At 37.1% G+C, this 27,596-nt stretch overlaps 1 protein-coding gene across 5 annotated transcripts in view; it reads right to left on the bottom strand.

Annotated features, from left to right (window-relative positions):
* Positions 1–27,596, bottom strand: part of CEP162 (centrosomal protein 162) — a 108,596-nt gene that overhangs the window by 66,134 nt on the left and 14,866 nt on the right. For all 5 annotated transcript variants that reach the window (XR_010120434.1, XM_055274087.2, XM_063637799.1 and 2 more), the window contains 7 exons: positions 18,269–18,384; positions 16,102–16,132; positions 15,162–15,278; positions 9,339–9,530; positions 8,076–8,157; positions 2,449–2,731; positions 1,335–1,596 (listed from right to left, as the gene is read on the bottom strand). Coding sequence is in view for 4 of the 5 variants with exons in the window: in XM_055274087.2 (XP_055130062.1) it covers positions 1,335–1,596; positions 2,449–2,731; positions 8,076–8,157; positions 9,339–9,530; positions 15,162–15,278; positions 16,102–16,132; positions 18,269–18,384 (1,083 nt within the window). In the remaining variant the exon portion in view is untranslated. The remainder of the gene's footprint in view (positions 1–1,334; positions 1,597–2,448; positions 2,732–8,075; positions 8,158–9,338; positions 9,531–15,161; positions 15,279–16,101; positions 16,133–18,268; positions 18,385–27,596) is intronic.

Here is a 27,596-nt window from a genome sequence, read left to right as displayed (position 1 = left end):
CACTAACTTTAATTAGACTGTCTTGGCTCCTGACAGTCTAACTCTCCTAGATGGCTACTTCATATCTTCTCTTTTCTCTTGTAACCTCCAAAACACCTTTGCCTAATCTTCACGCTCATCTAATGATACTGCTTTCTATTTCTCAGAGAAAACTGGAGCTATCACAAAAAGCATTCTCTCCTCACCACATCTAACCACTGCCAGCATATACTCTCCCTTCCTATCTGCCTCCACAGTTCCTAGAATGCAGGAACTAGCCATGTTACTGTCTAATGGCAACCTTTCTTCCACTGTGCACCAGATCCCATTACAGCTCCTCTACTCAAAAACACTGCCAAAGCAATTCTTCCCTCACTCTCGTACATTGTCAATTATTTTTCTATCAAATCTTTCTTAACATCATACAAACAAAACAATCATTTATTTCATAAAAACAAAGCAAAGCCAAAATGTTCTTGGTCTCACCTTCCATCTCAGCTACTGGCTCATTAGTTTGCTGCCTTTTACAGCAACTATCTACAGCGTGGTCTACAACTTGAAGCACCATTCCACTCCTCCTGTTCCCGCTTACTGCCATTTCATTTGCCTTTTACAAACACCTCTCCACGGAAACTGCTTGTCCACTTTATTGATCACCCCCTCCTTGCTAACCCGAAAGAGCAGTTCTCAGTCCTCATCTATCGTAATCTCTCAGCAGTAAATAACAGCAGTCCTTCTCAATATGCTTTCTTGACTTGCAGGATTCCACATGCTCTCAGGATTCTTCCAACCTCCCTCTGTTTCCTTTGCAGGTTCCTCCTCTTCTGCCTGATCTCTTCAGGTTAGCATGATCGGCGGCCTCAGGCCTTGGCTTGCTCCTTTCCCTCTATCTATGCTCACTCTTTTGGTACTCTCAATCAGATTTCAACAACTCCCAAATGGTATCTATAATCCATATTTCCCTCCTGAACTCCAGACTTTTACATCTGACTGCCTCCTTGTCACTTCTGCTTGCATGTTGAATAGACATCTCAAAACTACCATTTCAAAAATTAAACTCCCAGTGTTCCCGCAACTCTCAAATCTATTCCCCATTCCAGCTGAGTGTAACTCCATTCTTCCAGTTGCTCAAGCCAAAAATCTTAGCAACCCAAAACCAATTCTTCAGATTTTTGGTTCTACCTTCTAATATATCCTTATCTAACCACTTTTCATCACCTCTACTGCCACCACTCTAGGTCAAGCCCTGTTGCCTCCTGCAAATTGAATCTTACAAATGGAATGTGGTACCTTAATTCTCTTCCATGGAAGCAAAGAAAGTAAAACAATATACTAAATAAAGAGTATATGATTACCTTTTTTCCTAGGTTGATTGGAGGTGGAAATCGATCTCAAGTTTTTGCTTTTTAGAATGCCCTCTGAAGTTTTCTTTTCAAGAGTAGAAAACACCTTGAGTGGTGAACTCGGTTTGCCATAGCCTGAGCTCCTAACTGATGCATACAATCCACTCTGGGGTTTCCTTTTAAGTAAAGGAGGTGCACTTCTGGCCTTCTTGTATGGTACCTGTTTACCCATTACAGCCCCTTCTTCTTCAGAACTAAGTTGAGATCTGTAAGTCTGTACACAACAAGCAAAAGCTCTTTAGTACCTAAACTTTAACTACTGTTGTAAATGAATATTTCATAGATGGCAAAACAATAGTGATCCTACCATAGTTAAGTTCTTTCAGTCTAATACATCAGAATTTTAGTACTTTGAAGCAGACCTTCAAAGTTAGCATTGAAACAAAGTAAAGCAAAATAATAAAGCAAAATTAGCTTGCCAGAAACCAAGATGTGTAATTACTTGAAAGAACACAGCAGAAAGAAAGAACATATTTTGAAATGACATAAAATCTTATTTAATTTGTTATCTGAACTTCTCAAGATGCTTTAAAAATTTTTATTAATGCCTTGCCTTATTCCACAAAGAACTGGAGATGACTTAAATACATAATTCAAAATTACAAAATACAAGTAGAATGTCTGAATATGGGAACTACAAAGCAGAAGAGATCAAGAATACAGGAAAAAGAATCAGTAAAATGTAAATTTCTTCACAGGTGTTAACTGCTTTCCTATAAAATGTCAACTTAAAAAACACAAATGACTGGAAAGACTGAACACTGCATACTACAATGATGAATAAACTTTTATACTATTTAAATTCTGGATTATATTTTATTCAAAAAAAAGGAAAAAACGTATAAAGAATGGATTCTAAAAGCAAGCTAATGTTACGGTGGTATTTTTGAATTTGGGGATTGGCTAGCATTGTAATAAATATCACTCAAAAATATCCAAGATCTACTGTGGAGGTTAGTGTATAATCAATCCCACTAGTTTAAAAAGCACACACCTACCAATAGTACTTATATACTTTACATAACTTCGGTTCTCAATATCTCAAATCAATTTAGATTATACTTACTTTATTAATTTTGTCATCCTGAGATAATGATGAAGAATTAACAAGTATTTTTTTCCTCAAAATATTAAGGTACATTTTATCAACATGTTCTTCCGTGGCAGTTACTTGTGGACAGCGGTTTTCCATACTGTCATTTGTGGTCTTTTGTAAAATCACATTCTCATCATTTTTGTCAAAAAAAAGGTTCACATGTTGCGAGTCTTGAGACATAATATTTGGGTTCATCTTCAGGGGTAAAGAGCTAAAAAATTCAGTTTCTTTTCTTGTGGCCACTTTCTCAGAGCTATAAAACAAAACAGGACACAGATAATGAACCCTACGTAACAGCTCTTCAAATATCAGTAATAACCACATGTGCATGTGTACACGCAGATACACTATATATATGAGTTGTTAACTATTCAAATTAAGTTACTGATGTTAAATACATTATTTATAATTTTGATTAACAGAGTATACTCATGTAGTGTAATTGCTTTTAATTTCAAATAATAATTTTAATGCAGTATAATGCAAAGGATTATAAAGGTGATGCTGAGATCTATTTTAGAGAAAGACCAAACCAAACAAGACTGAGACTGCTTTTGTAGAAGAAAAGTAAAATATAAATTTCTAAGTGAACTTTTTGTAATATATCTTTTATCTACAATTTCTTATAAAGTCAACATGCACTTGAAATAAGAAAAATATTTTAAACATTTCTAGAAGAAACTAAAGAAATAATCATAAATTTATATTAAGGAGGCATAGAGTATAAATACTAAAAAGGCATACATTTAATCACAGTATAGGACAAATTTTAATGTAAAACAGAAAAATCACTAGGCTTTGAAAAGAAAATCATTTCTGTGGTTTAAAACATTTAAATGTAACAATTCAATTAGATATTAAAAATCTAGAAGATACAACATAAGGAAATGTTTTAAATGCGGTTAAATATTGGCAAACTACAGGGTCTCCAAAAATATGGGAACTGTTAGTCTTAAAATATTTAATCATGTGTCAATTAGGCCATTTAATTTTATAATTTATAAAATAAGATCAAAGAATGTTTAAGAGGCTACCATTTTCATATAATGTAGATTGGCTTGTTGGTAACTGCTAGAAGCTTCTAAAGCAGCTGGAATCATCAGAAATATAATAGTTCTTTCCTTCTTCATAGCAGCAGAACCTGGCTAGATGCTAATCAAAATTGTTTCTCGTTCTTGCTGGGTACCAACTAAACTACATTTCCTTGCCAACTTTCATCTAGATGGGACCATTTACTAGTTCTTCCCTTTAGAATGTGAGTGCTATGATGCTAAGAACCCAACTTATTTGTTACTGGCTTAGCTGTCAGGTTTAGGATGGCAGGAAACTGATAACTAGAGTCTGGAGAGACGGCAGCCTATGTTTTACAGTGGCAAAACATTGCTAAACTGTCATCTACAAAAGCTTATAAGGCAGACCACGTGCCAGCCAACCATGGAGAACTAAGAGAAGTGACTGGAAAGAACAAGGAGTTAAGTGCTGGCTACTATTAGCTTCTTTTGACAAGATATTACCAAAAAACTGACGAGCTCAACACAGAATGAGCTGGTTTGTAAGCAGAATTTAAAGAGAATAGAAAGAATCTAGAAACTCTAGAAATGGGTTCTCTCTCTGTGTAGACTCAATCTGTAAGATTCAGCCTTGAAGAATGCTATGAAAAAGCAAGATTTCAAGAGACTTCTTGGTTGAAAAGAGTGAGTGACCCCATCCCTTAGCAAAGATCATATTAAGAGTGTCATCCAGAGTGAGACTCCGTCTCAAAAAAAAAAAAAAAAAGAGTGTCATCTTCACATTTAAGGTATTGTTTCCCCAAATATCCACATAACTGCAAATAAATGCAGAGAAAAAAATTAGAGGAACAAGGAATCAAAGAATAAAGCAGATTTAAAACCTTTCTCTAGCAAAGAACTTTTTTTTTTTTAACTTTTATTCCAGGTTCAGGGATATGGGTATTGTTCACGGGGATTTGGTGTTCAGACTATTTCACACCCAGGTAATAAGCATAGTACCCAATAGGTAGTTTTTCGATCTTCACCCTCCTCCCAACCTCTCAAGTAGGCCCCAGTGTCTGTTGTTCTCATCTCTCTGTCCATATGTACTTGATGTTTAGTTCCCACTAATAAGTGAGAACATACAGTATTTTGTTTTCTGTTCTTGCGTTAGTTTGCTTAGGATAATGGCCTCTAGCTCCAGCCATGTTGGTGCAAAGGATGTGATCTCATTCGTTTTTATGGCTGCATGGTATTCCATGGTGTATATGTACCACACTTTCTTTATCCAGTCTACCACTGATGGGCATCTAGGTTGATTCCATGTCTTTGCTCTCGTGAACAGTGCTGCAATGAACATATGCATGCATATGTCTTCATGGTAGAACAATTTACATTCCTTTTGGTATATATCCAATGATGAGATTGCTAGTTGAATAGTAATTATGCTTTAAGTTCTTTGAGAAGTCGCCAAACTGCTTTCCACAATAGCTGAACTAATTTACATTCCCACCAGCAGTGTATAAATGTTCCCTTTTCTCTGCAACCAGCATTTTTTTTTTTGTTTTTTTACTTTCTAATAATAGCTATTCTGACTGGTGTGAGATGGCTTCTCATTGTGGTTTTAATTTGTATTTCTCTAACGATTAGTGACGTTGAGCATTTTTTCAAATGCTTGTTGGCTGCACGTCTTCTTTTGAAAAATGTCTGTTCGTGTCCTTGCCGACTTTTTTTTTTTTTTTTTTTTTTTTGAGATGGAGCACTCTGTTACCAGTCTGGAGTGCAGTGGTGTGAACTTGGCTCACTGCAACCTCTGCCTCTTGGGTTCAAGCAATTCTCCTGCCTCAGCCTCCCGAGTAGCTGGGACTATAGGTGCATGCCACATGCCCAGCTAATTTTTGTATTTTTAGTAGAGACGGGCTTTCACTAAGTTGGCCAGTATGGTCTCGATCTCTTGACCTCATGATCCGCCTGCCTCAGCCTCCCAAAGTGCTGGGATTACAGGCGTGAGCCACTGTGCCCAGGCTACTTTTTAATGAGGTTGTTTTTTGCTTGTAAATTTGCTTAAGTTCCTTATAGATTCTGGGTAGCAAAGAACTCTAAGTTTCATTACTGGCACATGGAATTCACTGGGACCAAAGCGATTACTAAGTTACGAAACTTTCTGAAAGAATATAATGTGAAAGAAACCATAACCCTGTTCAAAAGAAAAAAAAAAAAAGAAACCCAAAAGCCAGTGACCGGGAACCTTAAAACTACCTGTAGGCAGGAAGTGGATTGAGAAGGGAGTGTATCCCCCAAGATGGGCATACCCCTCAACCTAAAATTCACTTCAGTTGTAGCCAATGGTGATAACATACAAGACAAATCCTCCAAGGAATGGAATGAGGGGCTATATAGAAAAACTGATTTAAGGTAGCCCCTTCTCAATAGAATAATAACCTAATCAAGGAAAGTCCCTATTCCCGAGGTAGGGGGCCTTTAGAAGTTCTTTTCAGTGGTTCTCAAAGTTGTAACATTGATTGCTGTGTTTTCCTCATACTTTTCCTTGCTGAAAGGGCATATCTACTGCAGTTCCACCACTATATACTGGGATGGGGGTGAGGAAGTATATAACCCTGTCTTTTTAATTCATCCATTGGTAGACGATGAGGAGCCGTACTCAAACTTGATGGAGAGCACTGCGCTTCACCTGCAAATCCTGGCCCTTCAGATGCGTACAGTCCTGAATGGGACTTGGGGCTGCCTGCCTGGGGAAGGGGATAAGTTGGTCTGTGTATGAAGAACAGTGAAATTGATATTTCGTTATTAGAAAGGTATATCCTGGCAGAGACTGACTAGATACCGACCAAACTCACTTTTCTTTCTTGGCACAGAAACAAACCACATTTCACAGCCTCCTTGGACCTAGTTAGGTAGACGTGCTGGTTCCTACCAATGGCATGTGTTAAGGCAGTTAAAAGAAAGGACGCAAAACCATTCTCTTTCTTTCCTTACTGACTGGTTGGATGATGTCATAACAATCCTAAAACTATGTGTTGATGACAGAAGCAGCCTGGGTTCCTGAACGACTGTGTGGAGCAGAGCCCTAATCCAACCCCACTGACCCACAAGGGATAGTGATGTGAGCAAGAAATACAGTTTTGATGATAAGCTACTAAGATTTCAAGGATTATGTTATAGCAGCTAGGGTCATTTACTCCATAGTTTACTAAAAAATTTTCAGGTATGTGTACTAAAGATTACTGACATTTCTGTTACATACGATTACTGTTATACCTTCAATATAAGTATATACGTTTTAAGCTTTTAAACACAAATGTAAAAATCTGTTTTAGAATTCCTATTACTGAAATGGTTTTACCTATAACAACAAAGAGACAAGATGTGTAAGAAAATCTCTTTAGTTACCACTAACATATCCCCAAACAGCAATGATGAGTGGGCACAATCTCTCCTTTAAAAATACTAATTAGCATTACAGATCAATGGAAGACTACTAGACTTAGCATTGAAGTGAATGAATTTTAGTGGAAGGTTCACTGCATAATTTTTTTCTCAACTCGCACAAATGTAGAAACAAGGCCAGGAAATCACCACATGTGGATTTGCATCATGAGGATATAGTATAGGAAGGGGGCTCAAAACATGTCTGTTGAAGACACAAATGAACAAATGACAACATGAATGGATGACAGGCTATTTCACAGAAGTATTTTATGGAGATCAAAGACCTGACAATATAAGTGGTTAGGCACATGGATGGCCTGTGTTCCTGGTCTACAACTATATGACCTTGGGCAATGGCTTTATTTATTTTAACCTCTTAGGCTTCAATCTCCTTGTCTATGAAATAGGGATAATAATGAACTATAACCCATGGAGATGCGGTAAAGTTAAATGAAATAATATATGTAAAGTATTTGCCCAAAGTAAATGTGAAAAATGTTAGCTGTTATCATCTACCAGTAAACTGAGTTCATCTCAGTTTCATTTCTTGAATTATGGGCACAAAGATGCCTTCTCTACTTGTTGTGAGGATCACGTGGGAGACTGGACATGACATTTCAGTGCTACATAAAAGCAACGCTGTCTATGACAAGGTTACTGTGACGTGTTACTCCGTGTTGAAGAATGACAGTGGGTCACACATACTTCCACTAAACTGTATTGGACCTGAAGCATTTTAATGAGGACTCTTGTGGCTACAAAACTCACCCTGTGAGATGACGGCCAGTCTGTGACTAAATCAAAACTAACTGGTTTATAAAGAAGGAAATCTATGACTCATAAACAGAATAAAATTCACTTTCTCCCTCATCGTGAATGAACTGTTCTGGCACTATTTAAAGCTGAGGAGACTGTATTTTTCAGCGAAAACCTTTAGGACTATTTAGTGGCAGCAGTTTTTTTATAGCATCTATTTATTTTTCATTTAGCCCTAGAATTTTGATGACTTGAGTAAGGACAAATATAAAAAGAAGACAGTTATGACTCACAGGCAGATTCAAGCTAACATTAGTCATTAATCATTCACTAGGAATGATTACGTAGAACAATGACTATAAAAGTTTCCAATGACAAAACAATAAATAAAAAAATTCATACCTGACAGGTTGTAAATCAAAACCACTGATCCCAAAGGAATCTATTCTGATAGGTTTCATCAGCTCCTCTACTGTGGGCAGATCTCAGAGGCAGAAAAAAAGTAGAAACAAAAAATGTTATGTAGGTTGCTTAATTTATATGTGTAATGACACCAAAATTATATTTTCTGTGACACAGTTAACAAAACGGTACATGCAATAAACCTGGTTTTCCGTCTTGTTTCCTTATACCAGGAAAACTTCCTTTCTTATGAAATATCAAATAAATATCTCAAATATCAATATCAAATATATTTATCAAAAACATCTATACACACACACACGCTAAGTACATATTTGGTTGACCCTGAAATACCATTCTCTAACAAAATACAACTTTAATATATGTACACGCAAAAGAGTAAAAAGTGTCCCTTTAAGTGACTTCTTAATTTGATCAAGGCATATTAGAAAAGAAACTGGGCCGGGTGCGGTGGCTCATGCCTGTAATCCCAGTGCTTTGGGAGGCCAAGGCGGGTGGATCACCTGAGGTCAGGAGTTCGAGAGCAGCCTGACCAACATGGTGAAACCCCATCTCTACTAAAAAGACAAAAATTAGCTGGGCGTGGCAGCAGGCACCTATAATCCCAGCTACGCAGGAGGCTGAGGCAAGAGAATTGCTTGAACCAGGGTGGTGGAGGCTGCAGTGAGCTGAGATTGCGCCACTGCACTCCAGCCTGGGTGGCAGAGCAAGACTCTGTCTCAAAAAAAAAAAAAAAAAAAAGCAACTGAAATTTTGTTTTGTGTTTGGCTCTAATTTTATAGTTAAGCCAATGATTCCTGTATTTCATTTGAAAAAATCTTTTTTTTTTTGAGGCAGACTCTCACTCTGTTGCCAGGCTGGAGAAGCAGTGGCGCGATATTGGCTCACTGCAACCTTCACCTCCCGGGTTCAAGTGATTCTCCTGCCTCAGCCTCCCAAGTAGCTGGGACTACAGGCGTGCGCCACCATGCCCAGCTAATTTTTGTATTTTTAGTAGAGATGGGTTTTCACCATGTTGCCCAGGATGGTCTCAATCTCTTGACCTCGTGATCCACCCACCTTGGCCTCCCAAAGTGCTGGGATTATAGGCGTCAGCCACCTCGCCTGGCTGAAAAAATCTCTTTAATTAAGCTCAGAGACTGAGAAACAATCACTACAGCAAATTGCATTTTAATTATATTACACTAAAAACTCTTTAGAAAGGATATCAAATAATTGAAAAATTCATCTATAAGTTTTTACCAGATTCCATAGTAGAGATGTTTTTTGAATTCTCTTCATTTTCTTGAGGATGACCTTTCACTGAGCTCGTGATATCTTCCACTCTGTTACTCTCAATTTTCTGTTTGTCTTCATCTCCCAATGAATGGGCTATATGACAATAAGCCTGATGTAGGGCTTCAATGTCACCACTGCTTTGTCCATAAGAAACACCTGTTGAAATAAATGTAATCATCAGAAATAATTACATCACAAATACATGAGAACTATAAAACACTAATATCATTCCTTAACCTGTTAGGAATATAAAAGCAGAGTTAAGTACTAACTAGGTAATTTGCAGCTATGGCCTACCAGCATGGATTCATAGCAGGCTCAACAACTCTTTTAGCAAATTGAGGCATATCCTGATGTGGTAAGTATAAAATCTGCCTTCACTCATCATTGCTCTTTCTCCTACTATTCTTAATCGACCCCCTCTGCATAACTATTCTTAAGTTTCCCAAACTGAAAAATTCCTTTGAAGGATTCTACCTCTCCTTTACCATTACCATTCTCTCTGCCTCTCTGTTCCACCAAGCATCCTGTCATCTGCACTTTTTCAACCACAATGAATTCACTCCTCCAACTTTGCAATCCAATGTATTCCAATACCCTGCTAAAGCTGCTATGATCAAAAGCAATTTCCTAGACCAACTCCATTTGTCTTTAGTTCTCTTGAACTATGTGACACATCCAACATTATCTTTTTCACTTTATCTTAGCCAAAAGGCAGAGAAGTCATACGTTGTTTTTTTCCTGGTAACTGTGTCTTCTGCATGCCTTCTTCTTTTTGTTATTACCACAATTTTGATGGCAATTTTCTATCTCTTATGGTCTGTGGTTCATTTCAGGGCTTTATCTTCAGCCCTCTTCTTTTGAATGCCTCACTTACTAGTTTTTTGGCGTGGCTAACTTCATGAAGACTTTTAGCTTCAACTATTACCCATATGCTTATGACTCCCAAATCTATGTCTTGTGTCCTTATAACTCTTTTCTATCAACTTAACAGACATCTAGATTGCCCCATATCACATCTACATATTCCCCAACTTAATTCATTATATTCCCTACTAAAACTTGTTCTACTACCAGTATTTCCTAATCACATCACTATTTACTCAGTCAAAATAGAAATCTTGATGTCATCATTCACTCTTCCTTCCCTATTAGCCTTCTGATACGGTTTGGCTGTGTCCCCACCCAAATCTCATCTTGAATTATAACTCCCACAATTCCCATGTATCATGGGAGGGACCTGGTAGGAGGTGATTGAATTATGGGGGTGGGTCTTTTCTGTGCTGTTCTCATGATAGTGAATGAGTCTCATGAGATCTGTTTTTAAAAAACAGGAGTTTCCCTGCACAAGCTCTCTTTGCCTGCCACTATTCATGTAAGATGTGACTTGCTCCTCCTTGCCTTCTGCCATGATTGTGAGGATTCCCCAGCCATGTGGAACTGTAAATACAATAAACTCTTTTTCCTGTATAAATTACCCAGTCTTGGGTATGTCTTTATCAACAGCATGAAAATGGACTAATATACCTTCTCTTTCCACCAACTGACAAATTCTAGAAAAAAGAATTCAAATAATTTAATGATAATAATGATTGCACATTTTTGAGTACTTTCTTACTCATTTTCTAATTTTCATTACTAACAAGTGGAATTTTCAAAATTAGAGGAAAATAATGAATCATGGAAGAGAGGAAAAAAGGAAAACAAGTGACTAATCTCTTCTCTTCATACCCATGGTTAATTAACCAGTTATTAAAAATAAAATAGTTTATATAGTCTCATCTCTCTGTATATACAATGTAAGTTGTGTATATACACAGCTTCTAAACAGAAGAGATAGCCAAATGCTACATATAAGATTGTGTAAGAATGCCTTACAATGATATGTCTTTCTAGCTAATGCTTCAGGTCCCCACGGCTACATGAAATATACCCAAATAACAAGTTTGCTTAAATAAAATAAAAACAGAAGAGGATACTGCTAAGGAAGAACTGTCACAGTTGAAGGGCAGAGATTTTCAAGACGACATGAGGAAAAAGGTCTCGCTTGTAACATGAATGAAAGAGGTCATTAATTTTCAGGAAAAAAGGAAAAGCACACGGTGTCTTTTTTTTCCTCTATAGAAATATTAGGTTGAGCAAGTATCTGCTGAGCATATATAAAAGAAATGACTTCAGTGGTAAAGACCATAGTAGTATCAAACGCTCATACCTAACTTAGTAGGTATGAGGTGTCAGAAAGAATAGGTTCTAGGCTTTTAAGCAACAACAGTGCAAACATGCAGAAAAACAAATGACCTAAAAGTGAGAAATGAGAAATGAAAAAAAAAGAGGTAGGAGAGGCGGCTCAAAAAATGGCAGGAAAATGGTACCTTTCTAACTTGAGTTAGTAACCTAAGTCATATTAAAATTAATTTAATGGGTATGTAACTTTTTTCCATGCATATCATGAAAACGGGGTCCTTATCTGCCTTTTACATTGAAAACAGAAGACTCTGTAGTTATTTTATGTATTATTATTATTAGAAGTCAAAAGCTCCCATATTTTTCAACTTTAGAAAATTGAGGCTGGGCACAGCTTGCCTGTAATCCCAGCACTCTGGGAGGCCAAAGCAGGTGGATCACCTGAGGTCAAAAGTTCAAGACCAGCCTGGCCAACATGGTGAAACCCCATCTCTACTAAAAAAATACAAAAATTAGCCAGGCGTGGTGGGGTGCACCTATAATCCCAGCTACTCGGGAGGCTGAGACAGGAGAGTCACTTGAACCCAGGAGGTGGAGACTGTAATGAGCAGAGATCATGCCACTGCACTCCAGCCTGGGTGACAGCGCAAGATTCTGCCTCAAAAAAAAAAAAAAAAAAAAAAAAAGAGAAAATTGAGAAGTGCCAAGTACTATTTTGCAGAGGAAAGGGTCTAGTTTCATGGAGCAACACTGTCATCCTCTGATGACTCCAGTAATGCAGGCATAGCACAAAATGGTACTTGCCTTTGAGACAAATGAAAATAACTGAAAGATTAGATTTAGCTTGATGTTAGGAAATCTTAAGTTTTATATTTACTAACCTCTTTGATACAGCAAAGCACAAAGAATTTCATAAATAATGTTTTTAACAAAAGAGAATCTTTGACAATGTTTAAAGTTAGCCAATGTTTGAAAATTAACCAATGTTTGTTAAAGTTAGCTGCTTAATACATCAAGTGGCATGGTAAAACAAAACAAAAACCCCACTGAACTTTTCAGTTCTTAAACCTAGTTCACATACTCATTTGAAGACTTTCAAGTATATATTTTATTTATTTATTTATTTATTTTTTGAGGTGGAGTCTTACTCTGTCGCCCAGGCTGGAGTGCAGTGGCATGAACTTGGCTCACTGCAACCTCCGCCTCCCAGGTTCAAGCGATTCTCCTGCCTCAGCCTTCTGCGTAGCTAGGATTACAGGCATGTGCCACCATGCCTGGCTAATTTTTTGTATTTTTTAGTACAGACCGGGTTTCATCATGTTGGTCAGGCTGGTCTCGAACTCTTGACCTCAGGTGATCTGCCCGCCCCGGCCTCATAAAGTGATGGGATTACAGGCGGGAGCCATTGCACCTAGCTAAAGACTTTAAAGTATATATTTTAAATACCAGAAATTCAATACCCCACAGCCAACAAGTGTTTATACCGTATAACTCTAGGTTCTCTACTATAGCATGTATTATTAACAGAGGGTTGACATAAATAATGATGATAGGAACAACAACAAAGTTGCAACTGTTTAGCGAATCTTAAAAATGTACTATGTACTATATATTATCTCAGTTGACCATCATGAGCGTTCATTTTAAAGAACAGAAAACATGCTTAGAGGTACTCATTATCCAATGTCACAAAGCTGGTAAGTGGCAAGCTTTAAGTTTTAAAAACTTAACATTATAATATAACCTAATGTGCATACTCAAATGTACCATTTATGTAACTGTAATAATCTGAAGACATTATGTAATTGTAATATTTTAAATAATTTTTGCTTTCTTTTTTACTTGTTTTAATGCACATCTCAGAATAAAGTTTCCCTGGTCATCCTGAACACATGAACTTCCTATAAAATACTGTCAATCAGAAAAGTTGTAGCTGTACAATGGCCTTTCGAAAAAATTCATGTCTGCCTACTGAAAACTGTGCAAGGAGACAGACTATCAAAGCACGTACGTGACATAGTTCCTTAAATCAACGGCAGTAAAACTGGGGGACATGCACTCAGCACATGCTTACATCATGGGGGAATACTCAATTGGGCAACAAGTGAGTAATGTGTCTCGATGGGAAAATTATGTCTTATAGTTGTAATTTTTTTACCTTTATATTTTAAAATGAAAGTGGATGTAACAAGTCAAAAGAGTGGTGACTCTTGGAAAGACAGTGACTAGAAATAAGAGATGTGATGGATATTGTGGTTTAGGTCCTCTTGTTTTTTTATCTGGTTGCTGATTACATGGGTGTGCTCAGTATTTCAAAATTCACTGAGTTGCACTATTGTGATACCACAAACTTTTCTATAGGTATACTATGTATCAATTAAAAAGTAAAAAGCAAAAAAAAAATGCAAGCTGATGACGGTTAGTGATTTCTGAGTTGGTTAGCGATTTCTATTACTCTTTTTTATCAAGTGTCTGAATTGGTTTAGTTAACCAGTATCCATAGACTACAAAGCAAGCTGATTAAAAAGTTCCCATTTGCAGCTATTTATGTGATAAAATAAGAATATTTGTATACTATTCAACAAAAACAAAAAACAAACACACTGGAAGGCTGATGGTGATATGAGACCGTAACAAATCTCAATATTGTTTCTAATTTCAAAAATTCCAAAAGACCATTACTGTCCTCACTTATTTTATGAACAAATGTAACAAATATAAGTTTAAATATGTATCCTGATAAATTATCATTTTTACCTATGAGAGAGTTCTACATAAGATTTCAACTGGGCTGGGGTGTGGTGGCTCACGCCTGTAATCCCAGCACTTTGGGAGGCCGAGGCGGGCAGATCACAAGATCAGGAGATCAAGATCATCCTGGCTAACATAGTGAAACCTTGTCTCTACTAAAATAATACAAAAATATTAGCCGGGTGTGTTGGCGGGCGCCTGTAGTCCCAGCTACTCGGGAAGCTGAGGCAGGAGAATGGCATGAATCCGGGAGGTGGAGCTGGCAGTGAGCCGAGATAGCTCCACTGCACTCCAGCTGGGGTGACAGAACGAGACTCCGTCCCAAAAAAAAAAAAAGAAATAGATTTCAACTGAAGATCTGAAGATGTGCATTCTACTGCTTTAAAAAATTTTGAAAAGGCATTATCTCAAAGACCTTTATAAGCTTTAGGAAAGCCTAGTTGGTCTCAGGTATTTCAGAATTTGGGGATGGGGTGTAGCTTTTCCCTAGAGAAAGAACTATGGAAAAGCACAATAAGACCAAAGTCCCATTTCTCTTACACATGGCAGATTTAACTGAATACTCTGGAGAGGCACAGAAAATTAGTTAATGTTCACCTACAGTGCTACACTATTATCAACAGCATTTATTCATTAATAAATATTTAAAACCTCACTTTACTTGGCCTACTAGCATTGTGTCACCATTAGCAAGTTCCAATTATTTAAATTATTATATATGGTAGAAAAATGTCAGATTTAAAGTTTTCATTATCAGTATAGTTATTATATATACATTTCCTTAGAAATGCAGTCAATTATTCATAAAGCATTCCATATTTAGAGAACAGTCAGGTTTCTAAACATTTTTACCTGTTCCTGTCATTTCATTCTCAGTCATTTCTGGAAGGCCCCTTGGCTTAGGTGTTATTTTATCTTGTTCATCAAGATTGACCTCTGCAACAGAGTCTAATGAATCAAGCAGCACAACTGGAAGAATATAAAAGAAAAATATAAGGAATGTAGATAAACTCAGTGGTTCTGTTGATCTAATAAAATTATTTTAAATATATGCAATGCAGGCCGGGTGCGGTGGCTCACGCCTGTAATCCCAGCACTTTGGGAGGCCAAGGCAGGCAGATCACGAGGTCAGGAGATCGAGACCATCCTGGCTAACATGGTGAAACCCCGTCTCTATTAAAAATACAAAAAATTAGCCAGGCGTGGTGGCAGGCACCTGTAGTTCCAGCTACTTGGGAGGCTGAGGCAGGAGAATAGCGAGAACCCGGGAGGTGGAGCTTGCAGTGACCCAAGATTGCACCATTGTACTCCAGCCTGGACAACAGAGTGAGACTATTTCACACACACACACACACAAAATACAAAAAAAAAAAAATATGCAATGCATATTAAAATGAAGATAAATGCTTATATACAAATATATAATCTTATATATGTATATATGTAACCAGCATGTTTTATCTATGTGTGTTTGTATGTATATAACAAATATGATTTTCTTCCGAAGTAGAAGACAGTAGGCTAACACCAACATACATATCTATGCTTATGTACAGCCTAGTAAACATGTACACATGGAAGGCAAAGGGCATAAGAAAAATAAAAAAAAAATCTTAAATATAACAGAATGGATTCAAGATAGGCATAAGAAACATATTATTGAGAAAAGCTAGGAACTTTAATTCCTTAGAAATGTTTAAAAACAGATAGTGACTCATTCAGAATTACTTAGATGAAATTCTGAACAGACTAATTTTTTGCCAACTAAAACATGAATATAAATAATATTTACCATTAGCAAGCATGCCAGTTTTTTCTTCTTCCTAAATTAAAAACGGAAAATGATTATATGTTTTGAAACCAAAATTATGTAAAATGAACACAATGCAAATAATAGCAAAATCTGAAATCCAGGGCTTTTTATCCCATATTGAAAAGATCAGGAACTGTGTTTTCTAGGCTTCTTTCACCAACCACTCTCATTTATCATAATTCTTCAAGACTAGCTCTGACAGAACGTCTAAAATTCTCTTCTGAAGCTTGGCAATCACCAAAATTAATTTAGACCTTAAAAATTCTTGCTTAAGGCATTTAAGTTCTATTTGCTCATCTACCTTGCTCAAGAATTCTCTAGTTTTTTTTGAATGTCAAGATAACAGCTATTTCACACAAGAGTTCTGCAGTTATAACATTACCAGTCTATTTTCCCTTATGTTCAAAATTAAGGACCAAATCTTATACTCATTATTTCATCTATGTTTCAAAAGACACAACTTTCAGAAAGACAAGCCACCAAACAGCAAGACAGATGAAGTTCTTCAGTATTAGGGGTTCCCTTAGAATACTTTTCCTATTAATATTACCTATATCTCCTACTTGGGTAGGCAGTTTGTGGGATCTTCCAGTAACAGAGCTTTAATCCTTTCCTATTTTGATTCATACCCAGACAGTGCTCTGAAGCTTCCAGTTAGGCTGATGTATTTTTATGCATATGGTACACTTTCTAAATATACCACACTATTATGCCTTGTACTGACCTATTCATTTTTCTTTTTTTTGAGACAGGGTCGTGCTCTGTCGCCCAGGCGGGAGCGCAGTGGCTCAATCTTGGCTCACTGCAACCTCCGCCCCCGGGGTTTGAGCGATTCTCCTGCCTCAGCCTCCCGAGCAGCTGGGACTACAGGCGCGTGCCAACCATACCCGGCTAATGTTTTGTATTTTTAGTAGAGAAGGGGTTTCATCATGTTGACCAGGCTGGTGACCTATACATTTTTCAAAAAAATATTGTAATTGCCATATTCCAAGTACAAATCTCATTAAATTTCTATGGATATTCATCAATCACATTAATTTCTATGTTATTTCTAAGGTCATCTAGTTTTTTCCTCAAGACTGAGTGATACGTAGACATCCCAGGACCAAATACTAAGTAAACTTAAAAATAAGATTTATATATACCTGAAAAGTGTTTCTTTTATCTTGAGTCTATGTTTTCATTCATGTTAAAACATCTAGTCCTAACACACAGTACCAAAGAGACTGTGCCCAGATAGAGACCAAAATAAAAAATAGTAATAACAAATAACAAAACAACAATATTAATTGTTCTACTAGCTACTATTAGATAGCTTCAAAGATAAGTTCTATAAGGTAGGCAATATGAAGTAGTAGGCCTGAACAATTCTTGGTAAGAACTGGGAAATGAGAGAGTATGAAGCACCACTGAATGTGAATGGAATCATGTAGTTCCTTATCTTAGCCAAGTAAGTTTCAGACGTTAATATTGTAACTAGTATAAATATTAGGGAGGGACATTTACTATACTTCAAAAAGGCAAGTCATACAAAAGAAAAAGTGTAAGTTAACATACTTGTTTAAAAATTAGTTTTGAATTTTAATTAAGCTTTCAATTTTTAAAGCTTAACTTAAGCTTATTTGCCAAAATAAATCTCTTTTTGTTTGTTTGAGACAGGGTCTCACTCACCAACTAGGATGGAGTGCAGTGACACAATCACAGGTCACTGCAGCCTTGACCTCCCTGGCTCAAGTGATCTTCCCACCTCAGTCTCCTAAGTAGGTGGATACTTTGCTAATTTTTTAAAAATTTATTTTTTGGAGAGATGAGATCTCACTATGTTATCCAGGTTGTCCTTGAGCTCCTGGGCTCAAACAGTCCTCCTGCCTCAGCCTCCCAAAGTGTTGAAATTACAGGCGTGAACCACTGTGCCTGGCCAAAAATCTCTCATAAAATCATCAGTTGTCATAATTTTTTCATTAAGATTTACATTAATTTAATATCTTAAGTTAAGAAAATGTTTAACTGAGTGTTAGGAGACCTGTCAGTTTACAACAACGAGCAAGATTATGAAGAACTCCATTTTTTGAGCTCTTCATATAGCAATAGGCAGCCAGGTTGATGAAAAAGTTGCAAAACTGTCAAATATGTAATTGATATATACCTGTTTGGGTACAGTTATTTCTTCTGATTTGGAATTCTCTTTGGAAGGCATCTCTTCATCTTTAGTAGTCAATGGTGCACCAATATACTCATCTTCAAAATCATCACTGTAATTTTCTGAAGAAAGTAATTTTTAAAAGTACAAAGACCACATTGTCAAAAAAGTCAAATTCCAGGAAAAGGCTGTTGATTTCCAAAGGAAGAAGTCTGTATAAGAATAGTTTATTGTAATAGTAACATAAAGATGTCTTTAGAGAATCTATGGAACTCTCCACCCCAAATCGACAGGATATACATTCTTCTCAGCATCACATCACACTTATTCCAAAATTGACCACATAGTTAGAAGTAAAGCAATCCTTGGCAAATGTAAAAGAACAGAAATTATTAACAAACTGTCTCTCAGACCACAGTGCAATCAAATTAGAACTCAGGATTAAGAAACTCACTCAAAACCACACAACTACATGGAAACTGAACAACCTGCTCCTGAATGACTCCTGGGTACATAACGAAATGAAGGCAGAAATAAAGATGTTCTTTGAAACCAATGAGAACAAAGACACAACATAACAGAATCTCTGGGACACATTTGAAGCAGTGTGTAGAGGGAAATTTACAGCACTAAATGCACACAAGGGAAAGCAGGAAAGATCTAAAATTGACACCCTCACATCACAATTAAAAGAACTAGAGAAGCAAGAGCAAACACATTCAAAAGCTAGCAGAAGGCAAGAAATAACTAAGATCAGAGCAGAACTGAAGGAGATAGAGACACAAAAAACCCTTCAAAAAATCAATGAATCCAAGAGCTGGTTTTCTGAAAAGATCAACAAAATTGATAGACCGCTAGCAAGACTAATAAAGAAGAGAGAAGAATCAAACAGACACAATAAAAAATGGTAAAGGGGATATCACCACCGATCCCACAGAAATACAATCTACCATTAGAACACACTATAAACACCTCTATGCAAATAAACTAGAAAATCTAGAAGAAATGGATAAATTCCTGGACACACACACCCTCCCAAGGCTAAACCAGGAAGAAGCTGAATCCCTGAATAGACCAACAACAGACTCTGAAATTGAGGCAAAATTAATAGTCTACCAACCAAAAAAAGTCCAGGACCAGACGGATTCACGACTTCTACCAGCGGTACAAAGAGGAGCTGGTACCATTCCTTCTGAAACTATCCCATCAATATAAAAAGAGGGAATCCTCCCTAACTCATTTTATGATGCCAGCATCATACTGATACCAAAGCCTGGCAGAGACACAACAACAAAAAAAGAGAATTTTAGACCAATATCCCTGATGAACATTGATGCAAAATAAAATACTGGCAAACTGAATCCAGCAGCACATCAAAAAGCTTATCCACCATGATCAAGTGGGCTTCATCCCTGGGATGCAAGGCTGGTTCAACATACACAAATCAATAAATGTAATCCAGCATATAAACAGAACCAAAGACAAAAACCACATGATTATCTCAATAGACGCAGAAAAGGCCTTTGACAAAATTCAACAACGCTTCATGTTAAAAACTCTCAATAAACTAGGTATTGATGGGATGTATCTCAAAATAATAAGAGCTATTTATGACAAACCCACAGCCAATATCATATTGAATGGGCAAAAACTGGAAGCATTCCCTTTGAAGACTGGCATAAGACAGGGATGCCCTCTCTCACCACTCCTATTCAACATAGTCTTGGAAATACTGGCCAGGGCAATCAGGCAGGAGAAAGAAATAAAGGGTATTCAATTAGGAAAAGAGGAAGTCAAATTGTCGCTGTTTGCAGATGACATGATTGTACATTTAGAAAACCCCACTGTCTCAGCCTAAAATCTCCTTAAGCTGATAAGCAACTTCAGCAGTCTCAGGATACAAAATCAATGTGCAAAAATCACAAGCATTCTTATACACCAATAACAGACAAACAGAGAGCCAAATCATGAGTGAACTCCCATTCACAATTGCTTCAAAGAGAATAAAATACCTAGGAATCCAGCTTACAAGGGATGTGAAGGACCTCTTCAAGGAGAACTACAAACCACTGCTCAACGAAATAAAAGAGGACACAAACAAATGGAAGAACATTCCATGCTCATGGATAGGAAGAATCAGTATCGTGAAAATGGCCATACTGCCCAAGGTAATTTATACATTCAATGCCAACTCCATCAAGCTACCAATGACTTTCTTCACAGAACTGGAAAAAACTACTTTAAAGTTCATGTGGAACCAAAAAAGAGCCCGCATTGCCAAGACAATCCTAAGCAAAAAGAACAAAGCTGGAGGCATCATGCCACCTGACTTCAAACTATACTACAAGGCTACAGTAACCAGAACAGCATGGTACTGGTACCAAAACAGAGATATAGACCAATGGAACAGAACAGAGCCCTCAGAAATAATACCACACATCTACAACCATCTGATCTTTGACAAACCTGACAGAAATAAGAAATGAGGAAAGGATTCCCGATTTAATAAATGGTGCTGGGAAAACTGGCTAGCCATATGTAGAAAGCTGAAACTGGATCCCTTCCTTACACCTCACATAAAAATTAATTCAAGATGGATTAAAGACTTAAATGTTAGACCTAAAACCATAAAAACCCTAGAAGAAAACCTAGGCAGTGTCATTCAGGACACAGGCATGGGCAAGGACTTCATGTCTAAAACACCAAAAGCGATGGCAACAAAAGCCAAAATTGACAAATGGGATCTAATTAAACTAAAGAGCTTCTGCACAGCAAAAGAAACTACTATCAGAGTGAACAGGCAACCTACAGAATGGGAGAAAAGTTTTGCAATTTACCCATCTGACAAAGGGCTAATATCCAGAATCTACAGAGAACTCAAACAAATTTATAAGAAAAAAATCAAACAACCTGACCAAAAAGTGGGCAAAGGATATGAATATATACTTCTCGAAAGAAGACATTTATACAGCCAACAGACACATGAAAAAATGCTCATCATCACTGGTCATCAGAGAAATGCAAAGCAAAACCAAAATGAGATACTATCTCACACCAGTCAGAATGGCGATCATTAAAAAGTCAAGAAACAACAGATGCCGGAGAGGATGTGGAGAAATAGGAACACTTTTACACTGTTGGTAGGAGTGTAAACTAGTTCAACCATTGTGGAAGACAGTGTGGCGATTCCTCAAGGATCTAGAACTAGAAATACCATTTGACCCAGCAATCCCATTACTGGGTATATACCCAAAGGATTATAAATCATGCTGCTATAAAGACACATGCACACGTATGTTTACTGCGGCACTGTTCACAATAGGAAAGACTTGGAGTCAACCCAAATGTCCATCAATGATAGACTGGATTAAGAAAATGTGGCACACAGACACCATGGAATACTACGCAGCCATAAAAAAGTATGAGTTCATGTCCTTTGTAGGGACGTGGATGAAGCTAGAAACCATCATTCTGAGCAAACTGTCGCAAGGACAGAAAACCAAACAGCGCATGTTCTCACTCATAGGTGGGAATTGAACAATGAGAACACTTGGACACAGGGTGGGGAACATCACACACTGAGGCCTGTCATGGGGTGGGGGGAGGGGGGAGGGATAGCATTAGGAGAGATACCTAATGTAAATGACGAGTTAATGCAGCACACCAACATGGCACATGTATACATATGTAACAAACCTGCACGTTGTGCACATGTACCCTAGAACTTAAAGTATATATATATAAAAAGAACTTTTTCTTTTGCAAACGTTTAATGAGAGTTCAATTTATAAGACTATCTTTGGTTTATGTCATTATGGTACTTTCAAATAGTTCTCACAATTTTATATTTTTAGTCTTTTATATTATTAACCAAATAAAAATTTCTAGAGCTGCCCAAAGGATCTTGAATTACCTTTAAAATAAGACTTTAATATTTATTTTTAAAAGACAAACATGACCAATTGCTTACTTATAAAAGGAAGGACTTTTGTGAAATCTTGCCACTTTTAAAAAGGTTGGATTTTGTTTTTTAGGTTGATTTTTTTTGTTTGTTTCTACAGGTATCTCTACCGTAAGTCTTAACCAGTCCTTATGAAAGATCTCTGACCCTTCCCTTAGGTAAATACTGACCTTTGCTGTTTTCCCAATCATGACTGCTTCTTATCTAAAGCCTCCAAATTATATCTCAATGACTGTGCAGAAGGAAAAGGTGTCTCCAGGTTAACTGAGGCATTCAGTCTACTTACAGGGAAGGTTGGACAGGAACTATTTGGCCAGGATCTCTTCTTCAATTTTTAACTTATTCACAGTATTAATTTAGATCTGTAGCTATGAAAGGGGAATATCTTTTCAGAGTGGAACTGATCATTTTAGAAACAAACATGATCTAATTTGTATTTCAAAAAACTACATCACACTGAGAAACAGGATGGCCTGATGAGAAAAAGACTACATAAGGTACTAGAGTCTACTTCTGGAATGGCTGTTTTTTATTCTTTTCTTAGAATGAAGATGAAGACGACAACTTGTGTGTAATTAATACTGGAAGTTAAGAAATGAGTTTGAGAGGGTTTGGGAGTGAAACAGGGATGCTTCCAGTGAGATCTGGCTACAGAAACATCTACATTTTAGTTCATAAGAAATATGAGCTTGGAACAGCATGTGTATTGTAACTTAGGTAGATAAACTAGGTTAGTTGGTTAACTATGTCAGTATTTGTACTCTGAGGCTGAGAAGTTCACCTTTGTTTCTCTTCCACATAAGAAAGAACATTGCTTGGGATTTTCTAATATCAGTAGACATATAGTTAAAATCACAAGACAGTTAAAAGTAATAACTTTGTATTAGGCACACTTCTAAGTGCTGAGACCAATACAAGATGATTAAGACTTTAGTAGTCTAAGTGGGAACCACCGAATTTTAAGTAACCCCTGAGATTAGACTTGCTTAAGAAAAGATGATGAACAAGGAAAGAGGAGATATGGGAGAATATGACATTGAACTTGGACAACTACTTAGGATTTGGGAACCAATGGGAGGCGCTGTGGTGCGTGTGTGACTGTATAAAGAAAGTGTTAGAAACAGTTCAGGCAGTATGGCATAGTGCTTAAGAGCATGACCTGGGGCCAGAAGGCCTAGATTCAATCCCTGGTTCCACTACTTTCAGCTGTAGAACCACTGGCAGGCCACAAACTCCCTTTGCTTCACTTTTTCCGTCTGTACATTGGGGATAATAGTACTTTTCTCAGAAGATTGCTGAGATGATTAAGAGTTAAAGTGTTTAGAACAGTGGTTGATATGTAATATGCACTGTATATAAGTGTTCACTATAATGTTTATAGTAATTATTGCTGTTAGTATTATTATAGCTTCTCTGTTTTTTTTTTTTTTTTTTTTTTGAGATGGAGTTTTGCTCTTGTTGCCCAGGCTAGAGTGCGATGGCATGATCTCGGCTCACTGCCAACCTCTGCCTCCCAGGTCCAAGCGATTCTCCTGCCTCAGCCTCCTGAGTAGCTGGGATTACAGGTGCCCACCACCACACCTGGCTAATTTTTTGTATTTTTCGTAGAGACAGGTTTCACCATGTTGGCCAGGCTGATCTCAAACTCCTGATGTCAGGTGATCCACCCGCCTTGGCCTCACAAAGTGCTGGGATCACAGGCGTGAGCCACCACACCCGGCCTGTTATAGCTACTCTTGTACTTAATCTAAATCAAAAGTTAATACAGCCAAGTATTATTTCTGATTGGGAAAAGTGCCAATCTAATAAGCATTCTTCAAAACAACATTTTCTTATTTTCATTTAGTAACTAAACAGCCTACAGGCAAATACTAGCATCCAGCACATGAATAACCGACTTCCTCCCCAGAAACCTGTCATGAATAAAGTACATTTGAAGTAAGAAGGAAGTGTCATTAGTAGACCCAGAGACAAATGAAAGACAAGAAACAAAGAAAAGGAAAATAGCACATGTCAGAGATTTCAGGAACAAACATCAAGGCAAATTAAATTTATATAAAAATGAAAGAGTAAAACTAATTTGAGAGGGTGATTCTTACATGAGAAACATCAGAGATAGTATCTAGGCTCTTCTACATTGTTCGGAAAACAATCAGAATATTTACTTGTACCACTCTGACCTTTTTCGCAGGTAGATGTTACATATTCAAGTTATTGGGTTTCTATGATTCTCTATCCTTGTAACTTCAAAAATGTTATTTTCAGAAATAAAAATGTTCTTAAAGCTCAGATAAACCATATGTAATGTAAAAGACCTTTTTGGAAGACATTTTTAATCTTTTGTTGGCAAACTTAGCTGCAAATTTTTAATTCTTTGCCAATCTAGAGGACTTCCTCCTCTGCCATGTTGGAGTTAAAGGGATTGTACTTTCTTTGTAAACAATACAACGTATAAAACAACTATTTAGATATTAGACAACTCGCAGCAAAAAAAATGTGATTCCTAAGAAAACAAGTGAGCTAGCCTACAATTACCTGAAGGCACATACATTCTGAAGTACTGAGCAGGGGCAGGGAGATTAGGACAGTCTCACTGAGTAGAGGAGAGCGAGGTAAGTTCAGAAAGGCTGAGGCAATTTAGAAAATGCAAGACAGTAATCAAGAGAGGAGGTGCCTAAGGAAAAACAAAGCCCCAGAAATCTGCATAGGGTGCCCTTGAGTCTTTGCTGAATACTAAGCTATTAATGCATAAAATGAGCCAAGAACAAGTGGGATGCTGTAAGTTAGACAATTCTCAAGTTCATACAAGACAGGGAGACTTGCAAACTCTCATCTGCTTAAGTAGAGAGTCCTCACTGATCACTAGGGGCATTGGGATGTGCCTTAGCAATAGGGTTAGAGGTTACTAGAGCTACTCTAGACTTCTGCTAACAAAGCATAAGAAAAGCCTTGAAAAAAATCAAGTGGTAGGATCAACTACTCACCAGGCAGGGCTCAATAACACTCTTTAAAAGAAGAAAATAAAATCTAGACACTGAATAACATAAAATTCACAATACCCAACATCCAATAAAAAATTACTAGACTTCTAAGAGGCAGGAAAAAGTGTCAGGAAACTAGAAGAAAAAATAGCCAACAGAAAAGGGACGCAGAAATGAACAAATACTGAGATCTGTAAAATATGTTTAATATTAAAGACTTGAAAAAAATGAACATAATGAAGAAAAATACTAAAGAATTTTAAAACAAAGATCCAAAATGAACTGTTAAGAGTGAAAGAAAAAAAAAAGGATGGGATTGGGCCAGGCATGGTGGCTCATGCCTGTAATCCCAGCACTTTGGGAGGTCAAGGTGGGCAGATCACGAGGTCAGGAGATCAAGACCATCCTGGTTAACACGGTGAAACCCCGTCTCTACTAAAAATACAAAAAATTATCTGGGTGTAGTGGTAGGTGCCTGTATCCCAGCTACTTGGGAGGCTGAAGCAGGAGAATGGCGTGAACCCGGGAGGCAGAGCTTGCAGTGAGCCGAGATTGCACCACTGCACTCCAGCCTGGCTGACAGAGCAAGATTCTGTCTCAAAAAAAAAAAAAAAAAAAAAAAAAAAATGGGATTAATAGCAGATTAAAGGAAAAAGACCAGTAACTTGAAGCAAATGAACAGTGATATGAACTGTTCTATTGTGACCAGTGAAGCACAGAAAGAAAAAGAGGTTTTAAAAAATGGAACAGTCTTAGTGACCCATCAAACAAAGTTTAGCATTCTAACATAATTAGGGTCAGAGGGCAGGAAGTAGAAAGCAGCATTATTATTAATATTTTAAGAATTCATGGCCAAATATTTTTTATTTTGATGGAAACTATAAATCCATAGATCAAAGATGCTCAACCAACTCTGAACAGAATAAATAGAAGAAAAGCATACCATGACACACCATAGTCAAACTGCCAAAAAACAAGGATAAAACCTTGAAAATAGAGGAAAAAAAAGACATGATATATACAAAATAACAATAATAGGAATTACCAGAAACTTCTCATGAGAAATAAGGTCAAAAGACAATAGGATAAAATCATTAAACTGCCCGAAGGAAAAAAAAAACTACATAAAATTCTATATCAAGTAAAAGTATTCCTCAAAAACAAAGGCAGAGTATATTTTCAGACAAACAAAAGCTGAGAGAACTCGTTCCTAGCAGTAACCTGCGCTACAAGAAATGTGAAAGGAGGCTCTTCGTGGCGAAGAAAAGTAATTTGAGATAAATTCAAATCTACGCAATGGAAAATATATGGATACACATTTTTACATAAATATCTATTTATTATATTCCTTAAAAGTACTTTTAAATGATAACTGATTGCTTTAACAGCAATAATAATAATGCACTGTGGTGTTTTTAAGACATGTCGAAGAAAAACGTTGACAAAAATAGCAAAATGGTTGAGGAGAGTTTATTGTTGTTAGAGTTCATATAAATATAGTGACATAACGTTATCTGAAAGTAGACTGTAATAAGGTAAAGTCATATATTGTGACTCACGGGGCAACTAAGAAAAAAAATACAACAAAGAAGTATAGCTAAAAAGCCAAAAGAAGAATAAAATGGAATACTATAAATAATACAATAGAAGGGAGGACAAAAGCAACAAAAGCAAAAAGATGAAAAGAAAACAAATGGCAAAACGGTAAACAACTATATCAATAAATACATTTCTGTAAAGGGTAAAAACAATTAAAAGGCAGAGACTGTCAGATTGAACAAAAATGCTAAAACCAGCTATATGCAGTCTATGAAAAAAACATTTTAAATATAAAAACACACATGCATTAAAAGTTAAAAGGTGGGGCCGGGCGCGGTGTCTCACGCTTGTAATCCCAGCACTTTGGGAGGCCGAGGCGGGCAGATCACGAGGTCAGGAGATCCAGACCACGGTGAAACCCCGTCTCTACTAAAAATACAAAAAAATTAGCCGGGCGTGGTGGCGGGCGCCTGTAGTCCCAGCTACTCGGAGAGGCTGAGGCAGAATGGCATGAACCCAGGAGGCAGAGCTTGCAGTGAGCCGAGATCGCGCCACTGCACTCCAGTCTGGGCGACAGAGAGAGACTCCGTATCAAAAAAAAAAAAAAAAAAAAAAAAAAGTCAATAGGTGGGAAAAGGTACACGTCTCTACCACCATGCTTTGGAGGTCTTTGCCCTGTCTTCAGAGATGCCCACAATCCTGGCACAAAAATCATTTTTTCTTTCTTCCCAAGTGGTCCACTGCCCACTCTCAACAAATGAGGCAGTTCACTTTTAACAATTTCTTAGCAGCTCAGTTTATAACACAGGCAAACCCACTCTATCTATTCAAAGTTCTGAGACAATATGATTTT

The sequence above is a fragment of the Symphalangus syndactylus genome, chromosome 4 (genome assembly GCF_028878055.3).
Source record: "Symphalangus syndactylus isolate Jambi chromosome 4, NHGRI_mSymSyn1-v2.1_pri, whole genome shotgun sequence".
Classification (NCBI taxonomy): Eukaryota; Metazoa; Chordata; class Mammalia; order Primates; family Hylobatidae; genus Symphalangus; species Symphalangus syndactylus.
Note: the sequence above shows the minus strand (reverse complement) of the source record. Positions and strands in the feature narration are given on the sequence as shown.